This window comes from Paramormyrops kingsleyae, chromosome 19 (assembly GCF_048594095.1).
Source record: "Paramormyrops kingsleyae isolate MSU_618 chromosome 19, PKINGS_0.4, whole genome shotgun sequence".
NCBI classification, from domain to species: Eukaryota; Metazoa; Chordata; class Actinopteri; order Osteoglossiformes; family Mormyridae; genus Paramormyrops; species Paramormyrops kingsleyae.
Window position 1 is genome coordinate 409126 of NC_132815.1, and position 21351 is coordinate 430476.

At 48.3% G+C, this 21351-nt stretch overlaps 1 protein-coding gene across 4 annotated transcripts; it reads right to left on the reverse strand.

Moving 5' to 3' along the window:
- Nucleotides 1–354: 354 nt before the first annotated feature.
- Nucleotides 355–20404, reverse strand: ylpm1 (YLP motif containing 1). 4 transcript variants are annotated; one of them, XM_023812839.2, is made up of 22 exons: nucleotides 19654–20404; nucleotides 19064–19282; nucleotides 16916–17110; nucleotides 15793–16829; nucleotides 13603–15693; nucleotides 12573–12699; nucleotides 12076–12244; nucleotides 10682–10771; nucleotides 9914–10085; nucleotides 9774–9800; nucleotides 9491–9651; nucleotides 7670–7824; nucleotides 7519–7581; nucleotides 7317–7436; nucleotides 7041–7217; nucleotides 6786–6869; nucleotides 6501–6584; nucleotides 5403–5489; nucleotides 2520–2571; nucleotides 1280–1407; nucleotides 952–1136; nucleotides 355–648 (listed from the first exon to the last, which is right to left on the reverse strand). In XM_023812839.2, exons 1-21 carry the CDS (start codon nucleotides 20200–20202, stop codon nucleotides 990–992), a joined length of 5934 nt encoding a protein of 1977 aa, XP_023668607.2. In that variant the 5' UTR covers nucleotides 20203–20404; the 3' UTR covers nucleotides 355–648; nucleotides 952–989. The 4 variants fall into 4 exon arrangements, 3 of the variants coding, with proteins under 3 accessions (XP_023668607.2, XP_023668608.2, XP_023668609.2); XM_023812840.2 differs by having other exon boundaries at nucleotides 355–669; XM_023812841.2 differs by lacking the exon at nucleotides 9774–9800.
- Between the last annotated feature and the right edge of the window lie 947 nt (nucleotides 20405–21351).

Genomic DNA, 21351 nt, shown 5'->3' on the forward strand with positions numbered 1-21351 from the left:
CCGGTCATCAGCACCACGAGCTGCCTTTCACAGTACAAAGCGTTCATTTTGTGAACTTTTCTTTCTGACAAAAGTAAATAAAACCGGACTGATAGATTTCTATTAAATATGTCATCTATTTGCATTAGTAAGGGCATTTAAGAAATTTAATTTCTACAGTGATTGTTTTATATTCTGAGAAATGGCAAGTAAAACCATGAGATTATTTTCCACTTTTTTCCACAATTTTAGTATTTGATGCATATGATGATGTTGCATTTTTTGTTCACCACACAAAGACTTTATTCTGTTTGTACAAGTTTCACATGGAGAGAAACCTGAAGTTCGCACTAAGAAAAGATACGAAGCCACACGATCGCCCACAAGCTGCTCCTGAAGGGGGTTTCAGACATTTATTGTTTTATGTTAAAACAGGCAACAGTACTCACTGGTGTACATACAGTACATCAAGTACAAAATGAAAAGCACTAATTCACCGCCTAATGAGACCACTGGCATTACTGTCATTTTAAATTGTGAAATTGGGTGTGTCAGGGAAAGCAGACTGAAGAATATCTACTTGGGATATCCGGGGACAAAATTTACAAGGGTACTGCAGTACATGGTCATTTTCAGTGTTTGTGGGGGGGCTCATTTTCAGTCAGCAACCTGCAAGAAAGACGACACCAGCTGAAATAAAATATATATATATAAATATATTTGGAGGAAAAAAACATGTAAAATACACTTAAAGGCAAAAAAACAGAAATGAGTGTGCATTCCCTATGCGGAACAACCAAGATTTTACTCATTTGTACAAAGAAACGGGCGTCTGAATAAATGCTGAAGAGGCTCATATCAATTAGTAACCAAAAATAAATTGAAACTCTGCCAGCTCTGTGCTCTATACTAAATTGTCCAGTATGACTGTCCAACACAGAAGCAGCTTAAGCTCAGAGTATGAAAACTTGCCTGCAGCTCCCGACTGATTTGGCTGTAAAATCCTCTTCTTAGAAATACTTTGTGCGGTTAAGAGCTCTCTGAGCGAGCTGTCCGCTCTCATCGGTGATTTTCTCCCAGTCCGTCTGGCCCACTACAAAGCCGATAGCACGTTTCCTATCCGCATCCTTTTTCTCCTCCAGATCGGCCCACCGCACCTATGGCAGACGGGGAAGAGGCCCGGGCGGGCCGTGTCACCAGCAGACAACTACCAACGATTCCCAGGGGCGCCGCCGACTGGTCGGGCTGCCTTTCTGTTACGTGGGAGGAGCGCTCCCGCAATGGAGGAGCAGGCCATTACCCTCTTCTTGCCTGGCTCGGACAGGCGCGTGGCGTAGTCATCAGGGAGCTGCAGGAAGTCCTCCATGCCAGACACGCCGTCATAGCCACGCTTGCGCTTGCCACCGCTCACCAGTCCGTCGAGCTTGTCTGCAAAGAAACACCGCTGGCCTGGTGAGTGCCGACCCGAAAGGACAGACCCCCGCATCCGGAACTCATGACAAAAGCAGTTTGCAGCCCTGGCCTCAGCAACAGAAAGAACGAAACTCTACTTACACTCCATGAGAATCCATTATCCCCTGACAGAGATACTTCAGCACTCGATCTGCCAATGTTTCAGCATCATACGAGTTCGCAAGTGCAGAAATACCCGACCGAACCTTGATTTGTTTTATCGTTTGGTAATAGCTTAGTAGAGCCAAAATGCTTGATCAGTTCCCAGAAATGCTTCAACTGAAGATTGTTACCTACTCCTCATAAAATCCCAATTAATAGCCCAACCAAATATACAAACATAAAAATAATAAACCCACGATCCTTAGGATACCACAGCACAACAGAGTTCCTGGTTTTGAAACGGAAGACTGCTTCACACGCATGATCAAGCGAGTATATGGCAGCGGTCCAACTTCAAAACCTCGATCTGCATTTTAGGGTTTATAGGGGCACCTCGATTTGGCTGGAGATACCTGGTGTGTGAGATTCACACTCTGTTTCATTAACTCCTGGACAAACAGTTTGTCATTTTTCCCGTTTGGTGACACAAGAAACCTATCTGATGTTTTAATGTAATGACCGGCTGGTGGTACATCGTGCTTTGTACTCTGGGCAGCTGCATTGTGTATTTGTGGAAAGGGGTGAGATAAATGCGCCTTTCCGCAAATACCGCAGCCACTGAGGACCTGGTTACACAGGTTACTGCTCCTCAATTGCCAAGTGTAACCCAAGTCGCTTTCTGTGCTCGGAGAGCAAAAACATTTGGCGAAAGCAACAGAGCCGCCCCTGGAAAGCGATCGCGAAGTCTGCACGAAACAAAGAGCAGCACTTCTGTGAAGTTTTTAAAAGTTATTTATTTAAGCACAGTAATCATTTAAACACAACATTTATGCACAGTGCAAAACTGCACATCACCATATTGGAAATCTGGGGAACTTGGACATCACTGTGCAAAGAGTCATCAACCTCAAACTGCAATGCACAGAAGAGTGGGGCTAAAAGGCTAAGAAAACAAAAGATAAAAACAGAAAACAAACGATACCTACCAAGCTTGGCCTCAGAAGTGTCCATCTCCCATTTGCTTTTTGGAATGTAACCCTATATTATACATAGAGAGAGACTCCAACAGTTAGATCTTGGAACATTTCGGGAGGGAAGGGGGGCAGCGGGATTTGGGAGGGAGATGGCAGTTAGTAAGACAGCATCAACAGGAAAATAATTTCACTGCATGTGCCAAAAAAAAAGAAAAACACCAGCATGCAAACAGGTCATGGTGTTTGAAAAGGGACGAGTTCAGCTCAACTGTGAAATGATCACTGAGAACACACTGTTAGCCTCTCCGTAAACCTGGGCGCCTGACATCTAACGGCACAGAGGTTCAGCACGTGCACACTGTGAAAGACCTGTTACTTAAACACAGGCAAGGCAGCTTAAGATAAACCTGGGAAGTTACATTTGCACCAAAGTGAAACACGTCCAGATACTCCATGCCTGCACTGCATTTGTTTTTGTTTCCTCTTTCCCTTATTTCACATAGATATATTCATAGGTAATTACATTTTACAACAATGAGCAGTTAAGCAATAAAAGGCACTTGCCCATAATCCTTAGAATGGACACAAGCTAATATTTTCTATTGCATTTTCAATATTAGTGCATATCAATACTAGTCTTGAATTAAATCAGTGATGTAATGCAGCCGAATACTAAGCTGTACACTTAATACAGTTTTAGTTGTTATCCTGAGCTACCCAACGGCACCTCTGGCAGAAACTCCGCGCATTGCCAGTCATGACAAGACGGAATTAAGTGCCAGTGCATGGGTGATGTTCTGCCAAATTAGAGCCAAAAAGCACTTGGGATCAAAACATATGCAGCATGCATAATTTCTCATGTGCGCGGGCGTGTGTGTGTGTGTGTGTGTGTGTGTGTGTGTGTGTGTGTGTGTGTGTGGACATGCAAACATGTCGCTGAAGGCGCATCATAACTTATTTTTAGGCTGAGACCTGCTAAGCGTGCTAAAAGAACCATGTGATACTTTCCACTTGCGCTTCAATAGAAACCGCATGCAGCTATGTAGCAGTAGCTATTAGCTAAATGTGAAGGACACATTTTATTTTCTTAATTTTTCCAGTTAATTTGACGTCATGAAAACACTGATTTCATGTTCACTACTCCACCTGATAGACATTCCACCTCGGACAAAACCCAACAATTATTCAGATCCTGTTACGGGTGACATAAAACCGATGAAAACAGACTCCACTACAACTAAATATCATTTATATTTTATGCTGTACACAAGTTGTGAGATCCAGTCACCACAGCAAGATACAAACACACGCTTCCTACAAGCAACACAGAGCAGCCCAAGTACAGCACAGGCAATGCACCATGAACTACAGTCAGGGAGCTCGTCAGTGCAGTCGTGTATGTTACGGGATTTCAGTTTCATTAATAATGTGCTCGTTTGTAATGTTATATTTACCTCACATGTACGTCACTTTGGACAAAAGTATCTGCTGAATTAAATGCATGTAAATGTATGGAAATGTACATAGATTGCCAGATTGCAGTTGGAATGTGAATTTTTTAAATAAGTACATTTCTATACAAAAATGAAAATCTTTCACTAATAACTGGTTACAATAGGAACCATTTGTAAAATGTGATCATGTATTCCAGCACATATTATATGCTAATTAATCCAGAGGATGCTACGTCCATCCAGACCACCTCTTCAGCTCAGCTGGCTTCGTCCAAATGGCACACATACGAGTCAGTATTACGCTTAGTAAAATAAAGTAACGCTTCGCTTACAAAGGTCATACTGTGTCCTGCAACAGGAAAAGCCTGGGTTTATAGATGTCGATATAACCCAAACAGCTGGACCTGCATCACCGAGGCTTCAGGCATGTCACACGACGTCAATTCATACGACTTTGATCAATGAATCATATTCACTTTCAAAGCACAGCCTCTCTTTAAAAAGCCCATCGTTATGGTTATATGCTGTTAAGTCTATTCAGCTGCATACTTAAAAAAAAAAAAGGCACAAAATAAATATTAAATGAATAAAAATTTTAAATGGGGAAAGAGGGAATAAAATCAGTATTTCTGTGTAACCTGTGGTTACTGTTCAGCATAAGGTGGAAATTAATGCTATTTTACAAAACAGGCCTTCAGAAACCCTTGTGTGCTTCGTTATGTATTATCTAAAAGTAAGGCGAGTTATATGGTGCATTTCAATCACTACAGCACTGTGCTATAAAAACCAGAAAAACAATCACCACTGTCAAGCATCTCCTGTATGCACAGCGATATAAAGAATGAGAAACTCATCGGAATGTAAATAAATATGAATAATATGAACCCAAATGCGAAAATTGTGTCTGCACTGAAATATGCTACAAGGTTAAATCAACCTGATGACGATATTTTCCCCTCCAATGAAAACAATTATTTAAAAAAAAAAAAACTGATTTCATGAGGGGGGAAATAATGTGCATTATGTAAACTATTTAAAGGACACAAGCTGATGTTCCACTGGCCTTTTAAAAGTTAAGTGTAGAATATTTGGCGTAATCAGCAAATGTACATTTTAAGATCTTACATGCAACAGTTCTGGTATTCTCGTTCACTTGGATTACTCCCCGATTCTATGCCTTCTAATTAGTCAAAAGCTGTTTTTTGTTGTAAAAGCTCGGTAATAAATAACTAATGTCAAGGTAAAACACAGCAGAGTAATATCAAGGTTAAAAAGAGGGAAGAGACATACTGCAATGGCAATGCAACCAAAATGTATTTCTAATTTACTAGATCTGTAACTAAACCTACGACCAATGCAGCTAAAACAAACACATGGAGATACTAGGGAAGCGTGTGATGCTGGGGGGGGGGGGGACATGCAGAGCGAGTCTGAATCCTACCAAATCCCCGTCCTCCTCCTCAGGGGCCGCCGCTGTGGGCTCTGTCTTCTGCTCTTCCTCCGAGGGGTTGAAATCTTCCATCTCCACCTGTAGGCCAGGAGTTCAATCAAGTTAATTTCATTTGCAAAGTCAGTTAATAGTTTGATACGTGCATACAGAGTTAAGAATACTACATTTAGGGAAACTTCATACTATACAGCTTACGGCAGGCCGCAGCTCCTCCATCGCCCGGACGCTATACTATACAGCTTACGGCAGGCCGCAGCTCCTCCATCGCCCGGACGCTATACTATACAGCTTACGGCAGGCCGCAGCTCCTCCATCGCCCGGACGCTATACTATACAGCTTACGGCAGGCCGCAGCTCCTCCATCGCCCGGACGCTATACTATACAGCTTACGGCAGGCCGCAGCTCCTCCATCGCCCGGACGCTATACTATACAGCTTACGGCAGGCCGCAGCTCCTCCATCGCCCGGACGCTATACTATACAGCTTACGGCAGGCCGCCACTCCTCCATCGCCCGGACGCTATACTATACAGCTTACGGCAGGCCGCCGCTCCTCCATCGCCCGGACGCTATACTATACAGCTTACGGCAGGCCGCAGCTCCTCCATCGCCCGGACGCTATACTATACAGCTTACGGCAGGCCGCAGCTCCTCCATCGCCCGGACGCTATACTATGCAGCTTACGGCAGGCCGCAGCTCCTCCATCGCCCGGACGCTATACTATGCAGCTTACGGCAGGCCGCAGCTCCTCCATCGCCCGGACGCTATACTATACAGCTTACGGCAGGCCGCAGCTCCTCCATCGCCCGGACGCTATACTATACAGCTTACGGCAGGCCGCCGCTCCTCCATCGCCCGGACGCTATACTATACAGCTTACGGCAGGCCGCCGCTCCTCCATCGCCCGGACGCTATACTATGCAGCTTACGGCAGGCCGCAGCTCCTCCATCGCCCGGACGCTATACTATACAGCTTACGGCAGGCCGCCGCTCCTCCATCGCCCGGACGCTATACTATACAGCTTACGGCAGGCCGCAGCTCTTCCATCGCCCGGACGCTATACTATGCAGCTTACGGCAGACTGTACCTCCTCTATGGCCGCATCCTGTAACAGGGATCTTATATCCAGACGCACCATGTGACGAGGTGAAGGTTCCCAGTTACTGGCCATCTGCAAGACAGCAAACCACCATATTAGCGCTCAAACCTTTTGAAAACAGAACATTCCGATGATTACCTGCAACTACATGCCGAAGCTAAATCCAGAATGAGAATCTCTCTCTACAGGGAGCTGAAGGGGCCATTTCAGATGTTAGATATGCAAATGAACATTGAATTCGATTTGGCTTTTCTGCTGCGGTTGTGTGCAGACCTTTGCGATGTCCTTCAGCTTGCGCCCATGCACGTTTCTCTTCGCACACATCTGGTTGTCTGCAGTGATTTCAGCCAGATACACCTGAGAACGACAAACGAATGCTACAAACTTAATTTTCCAATATGAAGAACGGCTTTGGTACCTAAAAGCAACTGAACAGGGGGGAAAAACTAAGCCATCAAAATGAGGCCGTGAAAAGCCTTGACCTGAAGCCATTTCAACGAATATGCCTGCTATATAATGAAGACCTGCCTCAAAGCCTTTCGTCTTGGCTGCACTCCAGAACTGATCAAAGTATTTCACTCTGTCGTTTATGGCGTCGATGATGATGAAAGGGAAGAAGCCATCGTCCAGCGTCTTGCGAAAGGTCTTCAGCATGCTGCTACGATAGGCATCTTCCATCTCGGGTTCATACTCGTACTCCAGGACCTACAGTGCAGAAGACGTCGGCACCTCACATCATCCGCACAGCCATGCTGCAGTCCGCACCCCACACCCACATCGCTCCAGCCGCGCAGAGATCCCCACCTTCTTTTTGACGCGTTTTCCCGAGTCTGGGTCCTTCTCGGTTTTTTCTACCTCTGTCATGAAATAGTCGTCCAGCCCCAGGACGCGAGGCGGGGCACCGCCAAACTCCACCTCCTTATCCTTAGAAAGGAGGAGCATCATCTTGACATCTCACGCACTCAGAGCTACTACATCTCCATAAGGACAAGAAGAAAAGACTCACCCTAATCAGCTTGGCTACATGGGTTTTCCCACTGCCTGGAAGGCCTCTCATTATAATTACAATCTAAAACAGAATTGAGGAATAAAGAATGAAGAAAAGCAAATCTCACGTTTTGCACACTTTAAAAACAGCAAAGACTGCGGAGATGTACCCTTTCTGGGCGGTTCTCTCTCCCAGGGGGTTTCAGAATGTCCTCCACATTCTTTGTTTCAGGCTTCTTCTCAACGCGTGGTGGAGCGGCGGGCGGTGGTGCCAACGAAGGTGGAGGAACAGGAACTCGATCCTCCGGGTAGCTCCTCCTGTCAGCTGCAAGAGGAACCACCAGATGGCATCAGAAGAGCTCATACATGCGGCTATCGCTCAGGCATGCGTCAAAAGGCACATCTGCATGGGCTATTCTGCTTGCAGCAGAAGAAAATAAAAAAATTTAAACACTCAAAAGAAAATCTAACGCTGCCAAGAGACAAGACCGACAAGGCTACGCGGCACACGGCTGACGACGGCTCAGTGCATAGTGGTATATCTGCCAGGACATTTCACTAATTTAAAAAAATAAAATAAAACAAAACAGCAAGAACCCCTTCTTCTGTTGCTTGAAATATTCCTGATGTGTTCTTGGATGGCTACAATACCACTCCCATGCCTTTCTGCAGCGCAATCCCAACCATCCCATGTACTTTTTAAAATTTCACCACCCACTCACTTAGCTGAATTAGCTTGAATAGTTTGATGAGACGCTTGACTCAACCACTAGTAGAAAGTTTGGCGAATGAAACACACGGCATGTTTACGGCAAATCCTGGGGTGACTTTAGGGGACATTTTGAAATAGCTAAGCTGGCACATCATAGCAAAATTAAAATGATTGTTTTACCATCGGTTATATACCAATGACCCAAAACACTATGACCACACCCACATGACAATAATAACGTTGACTAACTTCTGAAAACAGCACATGTCAAGGTCTGGGATAAATCTGAGGGTAAGCTAAGATATGGTGACATGGTGAATGCAGAAGAAATTGGGAAGGGGTAAAGATCTTAGTGACTCTGAAAAGGGCCAAATCGTTATGGCCAGAATATTGCCAAAACGACAAGGTTTGTGGGGAGCTCAGTGAGCCATAGTGAGTACTTACTGGGAGCGATGAAACCATGAACCACCATCACAGTGTTGGGTGGCCAGGACTCGTTCATGTGCGATGTGACCAAAGGCCACATGGCAGATAATTTGGAGATGATCACGGGAGTCGTGTCATGAGACACAAGACACCAAGGCCTGCTGCGTACAAGGCAATGTAAATGCAGGCCGGTCAGAGTGCTCAAGCTGACACAAGAGCATCAGAACTGGAGCAGGGAGCCATGGTCAGTTGAATCCCATTTGCTGTCACATCATGTGGACGGCCAGGTCCATGTTGAACAGCTGAGGGATGGGTTGGACCGACATGTCCAATCCACAACTACGTAGTGCCATAAACAGCAGGACTGAATGTGATGCGTTACTGTCATGATCATCATCGAAACTATCTGCCATTTGTGCCATCTGATCATACCAGACACGACAGCCTTCCCTCTTGTCCCACACTGTCGAGTCCTAGCCACCCAAGACCCTGCTGCATGGTTTTTCCCTCCTTGGATCACTTTCAGCAGGCACTCACCATGGCTGACCGCAAGCTCCCCACAAACCATGCCATTTCAGAGATGCTCTGACCCAGAGGTCTGGCCATAATGATCTGATCCTTGTCAGTCACTCAGATTTTTACCTCTGCCCAATTTCTTTTGCATTCAACATGTCGACTACGAGTACCGAACATTAGCCTAATGTCTAATATGTTCCAGAACGTGACACGCACCGTTTCAAAGAGAAAGCCGGCATTATTTGCTCCACGTGGGGGTGGTCATAAGGTTTTGGTCCACCTCTGTATATGTACCATGCACAGGACGCACACACTGACAACAAGCCCTGCCCTGTACCTCCGTATCCCAGAGGTCCGTGATCTGCCAGCCGCTCATACGGCGGCGGCCGATCGTAGAGAGGCCTCCCATAATGGTCTTCCCGGTCCCGGCTGCCTCGGCCTTCCCGTAGCTCTCGCTCCCTGAAGGGCCCTGGGCGGGGCGGGGGTCCCGGGGGCAGCCTGCAGCCGACAGGCAAGAGCCAGAAAGGTGAGCCGACGCAGAGAGACCCAGCGAGAAACTGAGCAGACACCCCTCAGCCGATACCGACTGTCAGGGATCCGCGCAACACAGCGAGCCATACCTTCCTTCAAGCGCCACCGAATGTTGGCTTGCAATTAAAAAGGAAAGAAGCAGAGAGCAGGCAGTGATTATTGCAGACAGCGCCTCCCGGCTGCAAACTGCAGAAATGTTCACGCGAGCTGAACTGAAGTCGGTTGGCACCTGTCATCTCTGGTGTATCGGTCCCTCTCGTAGCGCTCGCGCTCATAGTCCCCGGGTGGCTTGTCGCGGTACGGGTCCCGCTCACGGCCATAATCCCGCCGCTCCATGTACGGATCAGGCCGCCGGTCGTAGTAGGGGTCTCGCTCGAATGGGTCTCTGGAGCCCAGAGGCTCTTCAAGACAATTATACCAAAAAAAATCATTAATGCACATGAGGGCAGATTTCTGTTAATGATTTTGCACTCTTATTCTGCAAAAATGGCCTCAAACTTAACAGGCAAAAATAAAATACAGCTGTAACATTTTCTGTTTGGAATATTACCTAAAAGCAAAACTTACTTGGCACTCTGCATTAACATCACATTTCACTGTTATATTGAGAGATCGTGACAATTTTTAAAGCATGAAAATGGTGTTTGATTACGCTGTATGACCTTGGTGTCACCTCTGCGGGGGGGTGGATATGAAACACTCACATCTTCATGGAGACTTTCCATTAAGTTGTATGGGGTAAACCTTAATCCCAGCAATGACAATGTTAACCCTACCCAGCCCTAAACTTAACCATGAGTAACCAAATAAAATGCGAGACTTTTTACATATTTAACTTTATAATTGTGTTCAGATTTTTCATCTTGCGGAATGAAAAAAATGGCCCCATAAGGTAATTTTTTTTTTAATCACATAAGGAAATCTGGTCCCCACAATGTAAGAATTACAAGAATATGCAGACGCACACGCACTGACACAGAGCGATGTTATGGCTGACCTTTCTCGTAAGGTCTCTCCAAAGGCGGAGGGTCCGGCCTCAGGACAATCCTCTCTCCGTAGGATATTCGCTCCACCGTGGCTCCGGCATCTGAAAGAGGTTTGACAAACTCAAGCACTTAAGCCACCGTCAAATGCACGGCTACAGCATGTGTTTTAGTGAGACACGATTACCATCATTTGAGAAGACAGGTAGTCCCCAGGATATAAACGAGATCTTTATTTTTCCGATTTGCCTACAAATCCAATGTAGAGTACATAACTACATACAGTACTGCACCTCAAGACAATGAAGGGCTACAGTCGTATGTCACAAAGTGTGCGCATTTTACATTTTACATTCAACATGCTATGACATTTATATACTGCTTTAGGGACAAAAATCAAACAAATTGAAAATTAAAAACCTGAGCCTAACAATCAGACCAACAGTCAACAACTAACATCTCCAGATCTATTCCCCCTCAAAACAAGCCCTGCACACAGCAAATGTAAAGGCTGCTTGTGCAGTGAAACATCACATTTTTTTTTGTCAAAATGCCGCCAACTGCAGACAAACATTAATACTCTCACCAACAGCTCTGTTAAAGTCTAGCAGACAGTGGCAGGAATGCCACTGAATTTTAACTCTGGTGCTGTGAAAAGTGTCTTAACCCAGAACATCACCTCCTGGTTTTGCAGCAGGTGTGTCCAGGACATTAAAGGTCTACAGAGTGTGATCCAGGCGGCAGAGTGGTGCACCAGATCGGATCTACAGTCTCGGCAGGACATTTACACCTGGAGAAGCAGGTTCAGAGCAACCAGGATCAAAGACCCATGTCACCCCACTAACTGCCTGTTAGATCTGCAGCAGTCAGGCAAACGTGTCAGGAGTATTATGGTCCAGAGAGGTTCAGGAAGAGCTTCTATCCTCTGGCCATACGAATGCTAGATCAGGATGTGCCACCAAACCTTCTTTACTGTTCACAATACCACTCTCTACTCTGAAGGAACTCGGCCTCACTGTCACCTGCAGTTATGACATTTATGCCAACAAGCTCACACACTGCATTTCACAATACAAATTTATATATACACACACACACACACACACACACACACACACACACACACACATTATTTTGCACACTACAGATACTGTGTAATGTTTATTTGGGATATTTCTTCTATATTTTCATTGCCTTAGTCGTTTCATATTTAACTTAATTTATACAACTTTATCTCACAGTCCCAGGACCAAATCAGGGTACATGTTGTACTTGTGTCACTTTATGTGACAAAGAATCTTCAATCGTACAATGAAAATCCTTACTAGCACACAGGATGAGATACAAGGTAAAAGAAGCTGACTGGCTGAAATAAGCATGTGATTAATCATAAGATATGGGCACCTACCATGTCCGTGCCCATAGTCCACTGTCCTAGAGATTACCGGAGGCTTGGCGGGGGCAGGAGGGGGTGCCTGTGACAAGAGGAAACCCGGCTCTGAGGCTGGGGCTGCACCTCCAGTATCCCATGATGGAGCAGCAGGAGCCGGGCTGGAGTCGGGCAGCAGGCTGGTGGCCTAAAGAGAAGTCAATATTACAGACTGCTTTCAACCTAAAGCTGACTGACACCATATACGAGAGGCGGCCCTACCCCACCGCAAACGAGAGGCGGCCCTACCCCACCGCAAACGAGAGGCGGCCCTACCCCACCGCAAACGAGAGGCGCTGCCCTACCTCACCGCAAACGAGGCGCTGCCCTACCTCACCGCAAACGAGGCGCTGCCCTACCTCACCGCAAACGAGGCGCTGCCCTACCTCACCGCAAACGAGGCGCGGCCCTACCCCACCGCAAACGAGAGGCGGCCCATTCTGGCAAGGGTGACTAAATGAAATTGGGAGGGGTACCTGGAGGGCACTCCTGACTTCCGGTGGAATTTCCAAACCCAGGAGGCCCTCATTCATCTCTGGTTTTGGCTCTACTCCCTCTGGTTTGGGAAACTCGCCCATTGCGTTCTTAGTCTCCTGGAGTTCTCTGCCAGCAAAGCAAAATGTTATTTAAAAATCACAAATTTCTCAATATGTACAATATGCAAAGAATATGCAAAACTGGAACACATCAGGTAAATGTTAAAATTGAAAACAAAAAGCAAACAAGACAACATAGACAAAGACAAAAAACAAAAGGCTGAATGCGTAGGCCTCCAGACAAACTTTTTGCGTTGTTGAACTGGTGCGCATAACTTTCATTTAGATGCACTGCCACAAAATTTAGATGCACCCAAATTCTTCACTGCACCTTTAGTGCCACAATAACACATTGAGGGTTACCTTTACAGTCATTTACGTAACTATCAATGTGTATGGGATTTGACAGAAAGAGGAATAAAGGTGCAGGTCAATGTCTATTTGAATCACAGCACAAAAAAAATTGCAAAAACTTCATTACTGAAAAATGCTAATGTTTAAAGTGTTTGACAAGCTGAAAATTTCTAAAACTCAAACGACCTAAAAGTGTGTTCTGCTCTCAGAAAGAGCTTCGGCTTGCTGCTGAAATGCTGCAGGGGGAGGGGGGCACTCTGGAGGTCTCACACGTGACACAGGATGGGTTTCTTAGCCCCGCATTTTTGAAACTGTACATTTCTCAATGTTTATAGGAGTTTATTTTTAAAAATCACTTACATTTAGCTTGATAGTACAACTAACATGTTTTATTAGATTATTAATGGATACTGAGATCAACATTGGCAGCAAGTGTTAATAAAATAGCCCATTATCAACAAATGATTTTAAAAAGGTGTTATTAAATATTTAAAATTTGTCTGATTTTTGGTCATATGTGCGACCAAACGGGTCACCCTCTGGAGCCTCGGTATGTGTCTTAGTGGGGTGAGATGGGTCTCCAGCTGAGGACAGCATGCACACTCTATGGTGTTACCTGATCATTTTGAGCTCTTGTGCAGCCTTTAGGATGATCTCGTGCTGCCTCTGGGACAGAGCCAGGATGCCCTTTGCGGCTCCAGGTGATGCCGGCTCCCCCGAAGGCTCTGACAGACCACCGGGGGCTCCAGGTACTGGAGGGGGGTGCTGCAGCTCAAGGCGGGGCTCCGCACGGCCATCAAACTGAGGCCGTTGCTCCACGTCGGGGGGGAAGCTCCTGTCCTGCAGGGGCGGCTCCCAGCCATGTGTCTGCATCGAAGGTGGGGGAGGAGGCGGCGGTGGGTAAGAGGGTGGGGGCAGGCCGTCTCGCCGGAACACAGACTCCCCAGGGTACTCTCGCACCCGTAACTCTCCCCGTTCTCCAGGCTCTCCCTCGAAGGGGTAGGGCCGCTCCCGCTCACCCCCCCATTGGTCCTTGCGGAAGCGCTCCGGTGGGCCCCGCTGCGGGTACTGGGGGTAGGCGCTGTGGTATTCCCGGTCCCACTCGCCCCTGGGGCCGTAGCGGCCCTCCTCGGGCTCATAGTCCTGCTCCTGGTACTCCTCGCCCTCTGGACCGTACTCATCAGGGTAGTCCTGCTCAGGCCGGCACTCTTCCCTCTCCAGGGGCTCGTGCCACCGCTGCTCTCGCTCCATGCCGTCATGTGGCTGTAGGGGGCGGCGTGGGGGCCAACCTGGCTCCCTGTCACCAGGGTCGTGGTGGAACAGGGGGGGTCCCCTGTGCTCCCTTTCCAGCATCTCCCGCTGTGGGGGGGGTGGGCGCCTCAGATCACGCTCCGGCATGTCGCGGTGCATGGGCGGTAGGGGGGGTGGCGGCTCGCGGTGACGGGGGGGCCCTGGGGGCTCCATGGGGGGGCGGTGTGGCGGCAGCCCTCGTGCTTCCCGCTCCATCATCTCATGAGGCGGAGGGGGCGGCCTTCTGGGGCCGTGGTGGAGAAAACTGTGAGGGGGAGGTGGGGGGCGCCGCGGCTCCTCATGAGGAAACGGGGGTCTGTAGCGTAACGGGGGCCTCCTCTCAGCCCAATAAGGCTCACCGGGCCCCCAGTAGTCGGGCTGTGGCTCGTCCCAGTGCCTCCCCCGGGAAGGTGGTAGTGGTCCTCTCCTGCCAGGCTCTTCATAATACTCCTCCTGGTAATGGCCATCATCTTCATGCTCCCACATGTCCTCCTCACGCACCTCTGCACCACCCTCCGTGCCCTGCCACTCCGGCGCATCCTCCTTCCCTCTGTAACTGTGATGCATCATCTCCACATCCTCTCCCCACTGGCCGCTGCCGGGGCCAAAGCCATGCGGCGGCCCCATCAGAAGTCCGCGGCCCCGCCCTCTCCCAGGCGTGGGCAACATGCCCCGTCCCCTGCCCCGCCCCAAGGAGGGAGGTGCCATCTCACTGTCTGTGTGTGGGAACGTCGGTGGGGGCTTTGCCAGGTCAGGTTTGGGTGGAGCCGGCCCGGGGCCCTTGGGCTTTAGAGGCAGCCCCATGCCACGGACAGGCCCCCCCCCTTGACTGAAGGAGTCACTGTTTGTGGTTATAGGAGGTGCTTTTGGTGCGGGAGACGCCGTCGGTGACTCCGACACTTTACCTGTATCTAAAGCTGGCTTCTCTTTTTTGCCAGTGTCCTCACATGGCTGGGCAGGCTTCTTCTGAGGCTCTGATTTGACGGTAGTTTGCGGGATCGGGTCACTCTGAACAAAGAAGCCATCTGACGAGTCCAAGATGTCGTCCGATACAAGTTCCTGGGAGGCCAAGCTCCCTGTAGCTGCGGGTTCCTCTGCTGCTGCTTCGGGTTCCTCTGGAAGAGTCGCTCTGGGCATCCGGGCCTCGCCGGCCTGAATAGCACCATCTGACAGAGGACCTGCCAGCACCGGAGCTTCTACCATTTGGGGTTGAGGTGGTCTGGGGGGTCCAGGCGGCCTTTCAAAGCGCATGGGTGGGTTCTGCCTCACGGGTGGTTCGAACCTCACTGGGCCACCAAAACGGGGTGCATGGGGTCCCCGTGGTGGGGGATCAAACCTCTGATGGGCTTCAAAACGAGGAGAGGGACCGAATCTCTGCTCAAACCTGAGGACGCCATTTCCTCTAGGGCCTTCAAACCTGTAAGCAAACATCATCCATTAGTGTGGATCCCAGGTGTTTCCCAGCAAGAGCATTTCAGATGTATAATAAAAATGTTATTTATACGTGTCAAACTACCTGGGTCCCCTGGGGCCTTCAAATCGAGCCTGGGGGCCCGAGGGTCGGGGTGGCTGCATCGAGGGACCAGGAGAGGAGCGAGCTTCTAAAGGAGCAGAAGGGGCTGCAGAGGACGGAGAGGCTGACATCGCATGTGCCGTAGGAGCCGGGGGGCATGGCTCAGGAGCACCAGGGGGAGGAGACACACGGGGTCCGGAGGGAAGACCCTGGGGGGCCAGCTGGCTGGGGGGGAGGGGCACTTGTGGGTGGGGACCCTGTGGGGATGGGGCTGGCTGGCTGTGGGGCAAAACTGGCTGCCGAGGTCCTTGTGGGGACGGCTGGCTAGAGGGCGGCATTGGCTGCTGGGGACCTTGTGCGGGTAGGGGCGACTGACCGGGGAGCAGCCCTGTTGGGGGCGGACCTTGTGCTGGAAGGGCTGGCTGGCTAGTGGGCGGCACTGGTGGGCGGAGACCATGTGAGGGCGGGGGCTGCTGGCCAGGGGGTGGCACTTGATGCCTGAGACCCTGTGGGGGTGGGGCCTGCTGGTTGGGGGGCGGCACCAATGGGCGGGGACCCTGTGGGGGTGGGGCTGGCTGGATGGAGGGTGGCACTGGTGGGCAGGGACCCTGTGGGGGAGGCTGGATGGAAGGTGGCACTGGAGGGCGGGGACACTGAGGAGGCGGGGTTGCCTCCACTTTTACGGGTGGGGGGGGCGGCGTGCTCATGGGGTGGGGCGGGGGCATGCGTGTCTCCGAGGAAGGGGACCGGTACTGCCCGTAAGGCGGCATGCCCATCATTCCCCCAAAGGGGGCGCCACCATACTGATGCTGCATGGCCCGCAGGGTGGTGACCCTTTCCTGCAGGTGCACGGATGTGGACTTCATCTGCTCCTGCCACTGCTTCCACTGCGCCTCATACTCTTGCAGCTGGTCCCGGTGCGGGTACGACTGGAACTGATCCTGCCACAGCTTGAACTGACGGTTCCACTCCTGATAAACGGGGCCAAACTGCTGCTGTTGCATCTCGAAGTGCCTCAGCTGCACGTCCACTGGCATGTTCTGGAAGGCAGAGAGGGTTATGGTTAGGGCGGCGTCAGGAGGCTGCTGGGGACAGGCGGCAAGCAAAGGCATCAGGGGGACCTTACCTGTAAGTGCGTTGGCTGCTGGACAAACTGCTGGTACTGCTGCAGGATCTGCTGCAGCTGCGCGTGCTGCTGCATGAGCGCCTGGTACTGGAAGCCCGCCCTCTGGTGCTGGGCCTGCTGCCACTGTGCGGCGGCAGCCTGCAGCTGCTGCAGACGAGCGACTTCGTCCGGGTCCCCTGGGGCAGTGACGAGGGACTGCAAGCGATCACAGGACATGCACGTGAGGCCACGGGACAGCCACCCGGCAGGGGCCGTGGGACAGTTTAAAAAATAAAAAAAAAAGTGAAAATAAAGGAATAAAAAAAGGGCTACATTTATGCAGCTGAAAGAGTGATGAGTGTAGCTGTTCATGGCATTTATACAAATTCAGCTAAAGACAGGCGACCATATGTGATAGAAGAGAACACAAGATTTAGTTCATTAAGAGTCAGAATTTAGTATTTTCAATGTTTAAATTTTATATACTTTTTGCAAATGCAAATAAGCATGTCAAGCGATAAAAAAAAATCATGACTTAAGAGGACACTGCAAACAGGAAACTGGAATATGATACAAGACCACCAGATACAAACTTCTTTTTATAACAAACTTAAACAGAAAACAAAACAGAAATGTAGCGTGTCTTACTTCTGTACTCAGGGAGTCTTTATATGTGTTACTTAGTACAAAGATACGGACCAGGACCATGTGATATTTCAGACAGAATAGAACAGCGATACTTTATTAATCCCCATGTGAAAATTCTCTTGTTTCCTAACCTCTCTGAGAGACAAATGACAGCAAGCTTGGGGTCACAGCACAGGGTCAGCCAGCATGCAGCACCCCCAGAGATGGGAGTTAGGGGCCTCGCTCAGGGGCCCACAGATGTGTGATTAGACAACAGTCAGATAGAATCTTTCTACCTCTAGTGCATCAAATAAGCTGGTGATGCTTCTACAAGTTGCGCAAACAGACTAGGGCTGCTACAGTATATGTATTTGTTGTCTACTGTTCTGCACATCATTTACGGTCTGGTACATACAATGAAATGAATGAATTCAGTTCTTGACATGGACAGAACCTAAAATAAGAAACAATATGCTAATTGTGGCTGTGAGCTGGTTATGGTTAAAACTGGTTAGAGGTAGTTAGGGTGCACAAAAATATTGTTTTCACGATTAATCTTTTAAAAAAAATCAGCTCAGCTGCCCTGATGTCAGCAAACACTTAATTCCAGCTATTAGCTACCTTAAGCATGGTTAAAATGCTTACAACTAAAAGGTCTGAAGTGGCAGTGACACGTTAAACTGTGTTTTTTCGGCAGACTTTTAAAAAAATACTAATGAAATAATTAAATATATTTCAAAATAATACACCAATACTGTAGAGAGAGAGTAGCCGATAAGATGAAGACTGTGTGTGGCCTGTTACATCGACCTAGGATATATGGTTGGAAACAAGAAAACTGATATATAAATGGGTAAATAAACGAATGAACAGAGAAGCAGTAAAAATGAAAAGACTAAAAAATAAAAAAGCTTAAAAAAGTGAAATACATAAAATTAATACTACAAGCTATGAATCAAAATGTTCTTGCAATGAAAACTAAAACCCTTCTTAGTGACATTACTAAACACCGTTTAGCATTGGAAAAGAATCACTGTCTAATGTCGACAGGCAGAAGTGTCTAATAAAATATGATTTATTGCCAGAAGGGTCTTACAATGTGGAAATGATAGTGGAAAAAAAGTGTCACAACATAATGTTAACTACAAGAATTGCCGTTTACTCCAGGATTTATCTCACAGGCTGTAAATAAATAACATGATGTATGGAATAATTTGAGGAGGGGGACAGGGGACACGGGCTGAATGTCAGCTTATGGCCTGAAGAATGTGAAACCTGTCAAGGTCTCCAAGTAGGAAACTATACCTTGGTGACTAGAAAAAGGAACAACACACTGACATTTATTATGCCCAACTGGAGGAGGTCCTGAAATGACCCCTTTTAAACTAAAACGTTACCATGATTAAACCTATCAAAGATTTCTACTAAATTTAAGAACAGGAAACACACAAACAGAATAACTGCATTTAGCTAAAAAAGTCTGCATTGAGACATGACTCAATGCAAGTCATGAGCACAAATTAGAGAGATATCTTTCCTTACCTTAGAGTCCTCAGGGGGAGGAGGTGGTGGAGGCTCCTCTTTGGGAGGAGGTGGAGGGGGCATGCTTTTTGGAGGCTCCACCGGTGGTGGAGGCGCAGCAGAGCCCTGATTTTTGGGTGTCTGCTGGCTTTCACCATTGTTCTGGTTCTGTTTGGCCTTTTCAGTCTTCAGCCTCTGCAGATTCTGAAGGTGCTGCTTGTACCAGTACTGCTGCTGCTCCTTATTGTGAAACGTTTCAGAAATAACTTGTTACTAATGGATGCTCACGAGACAAGCAAACCTAGCTTAAACCTAAACCTAACAGTTGTCTAAATCTAGAAGCTAAACCATTCATGGAGACAGGGACCACACCACAGGTCCTTCTTAAACAAGATGAGCCGAACTTATATTAATAATGAACTGTCCAATTAGTTTTCCTTGTGCTTTCTAAAACTTTAAATGCAAATGTTTTGTTCTTTAAAATAAACGCTTAATAGAGGCGATTGATTTCAGACAGCATACGTCCATCGAAAACTGTCTGTCCAGATCTGATATACATAACATCCTTCTCAGACAGAATGCAGGTCAAGTCAGAGAACAGAGCCTCTCACCTGTAAGGTCATAGAGGAGAAATCGGGCTTCTCGTCCTTCTCCGAGCGGGCAGAAGCAGCGGGATCCGGTTGCGTGGTGCTTTCATGAACATTTCCCGGGGTGCTGGAGCCGCTCTGGTGCACTAACGACGGCGCCGGCTCAGGTGGCGGCGGCTGTGCTTCTTGCTGCACGGGGAATGTGGGCCCTCTGGGGGGCTGCTGGCCTTGATAAGCTGAAGACGGAGCACTGGAACCAGAAACCGAATAACCAGCGCCACTACCCTGCCAAGAGCCGCTGGCGGCGTTGCTGCCGTACGGCCCGTTGTTGTGCAGCACTGACTGAAGTTGTTTCTGATGCAGCTGCTGCAGCTGCTGCATTTGCTGAAGATGCTGCTCCCGGAGGCTGGAGAAGTTGGACGCTGGTGCCGCGGGGGCAGGGGCGCTGTAACCCCCGAACACCCCTCCGGCAGGCGGCGGTCCCCGTAAATGCGGAGGTCTCATTCCGAAATGCTGCGGAGGACCCGGGGGAGGCTGATGACCACCGCCATAATTTCCCCAAGAGGGGTACATGCTTGAAGTCGAAATTCGGGCTTCCGGGGGGTCACAATAAAACCGGTCCGACAGCAAGTACTTATTAAGTGAGTAACTCGTTTAATCACACCTTTCATGTAAGCCTAGTCCGTCACCAACATGAATTTCATCGTCCCCATTTCCTTCAGCTACCTCGCCCGCTGTTCAGCTGCACCTTGATTACGTGCACACGCACGCAGACGTCATTTTGTCAGTGCGCATGCGTCTGTTTGAATAACTTTATTGACAACAATCTCTGGCCACTGTACATGCAAGTGCTCTGGGTTTCCAAGAATCGGTTCGCGTGCCAGAACCATCCTGGTCCAGAAATTTAACCGCCAGCATCCCACCCCTGGGTCGGCAGATTTTACCGATCATCGAATGGTTGAGGACCCCTAATACACACGATCGCATATATCGTGCATTTTAGAGATGACATCTCGCTAAAACTGCATTTTTTTGTCTGCGAGGTGAAAACGAGACACAACAGGAAAGGTCCCAACTCCGGTCTTTCGCTGAGAAGCCGATTTTTTACATGAACATCATATTGTCTTCTACCAACAACATGCACGCGCAAAGTTGGATGTTTTAGATGCTCATTCATCTGCCCCTTCTCCCCTTTTTGGCAAGGCAATTTTTTTGCCTGTACATTGCTTTTATCAAGAAGAATTTTACCAAAGAATAATATGCCTGTGGGTGTGAAGCAGTAGCAGCCAGTGACACTCATAGATCGATATGGGGACACTGGCAAACAGGGCGGCATGGCATTTCTTGTTCTCAATCTTTATAATATATAATCGTAAAATCTGAGTCGTAATATACACTCACCTAAAGGATTATTAGGAACACCTGTTCAATTTCTCATTAATGCAATTATCTAATCAACCAATCACATGACAGTTGCTTCAATGCATTTAGGGGTGTGGTCCTGGTCAAGACAATCTCCTGAACTCCAAACTGAATGTCAGAATGGGAAAGAAAGGTGATTTAAGCTATTTTGAGCGTGGCATGGTTGTTGGTGCCAGACGTGCCGGTCTGAGTATTTCACAATCTGCTCAGTTACTGGGGTTTTCACGCACAACCATTTCTAGGGTTTACAAAGAAAGGTGTGCAAAGGGAAAAACATCCAGTATGCGGCAGTCCAGTGGG

What these genes read in the sequence shown, in the direction of transcription:
- ylpm1 (XM_023812839.2), bottom strand. Translation starts at nt 20,202, where the DNA reads ATGTACCCCTCTTGGGGAAATTATGGCGGTGGTCATCAGCCTCCCCCG. An exon ending in AGCAGCCAACGCACTTACAG is followed by an intron (nt 16,830 to 16,915) that starts GTAAGGTCCCCC and finishes TCTGCCTTCCAG; the next exon opens with AACATGCCAGTGGACGTGCA. An exon ending in GGAGAGACCTTACGAGAAAG is followed by an intron (nt 10,086 to 10,681) that starts GTCAGCCATAAC and finishes ATTGTCTTGAAG; the next exon opens with AGCCTCTGGGCTCCAGAGAC.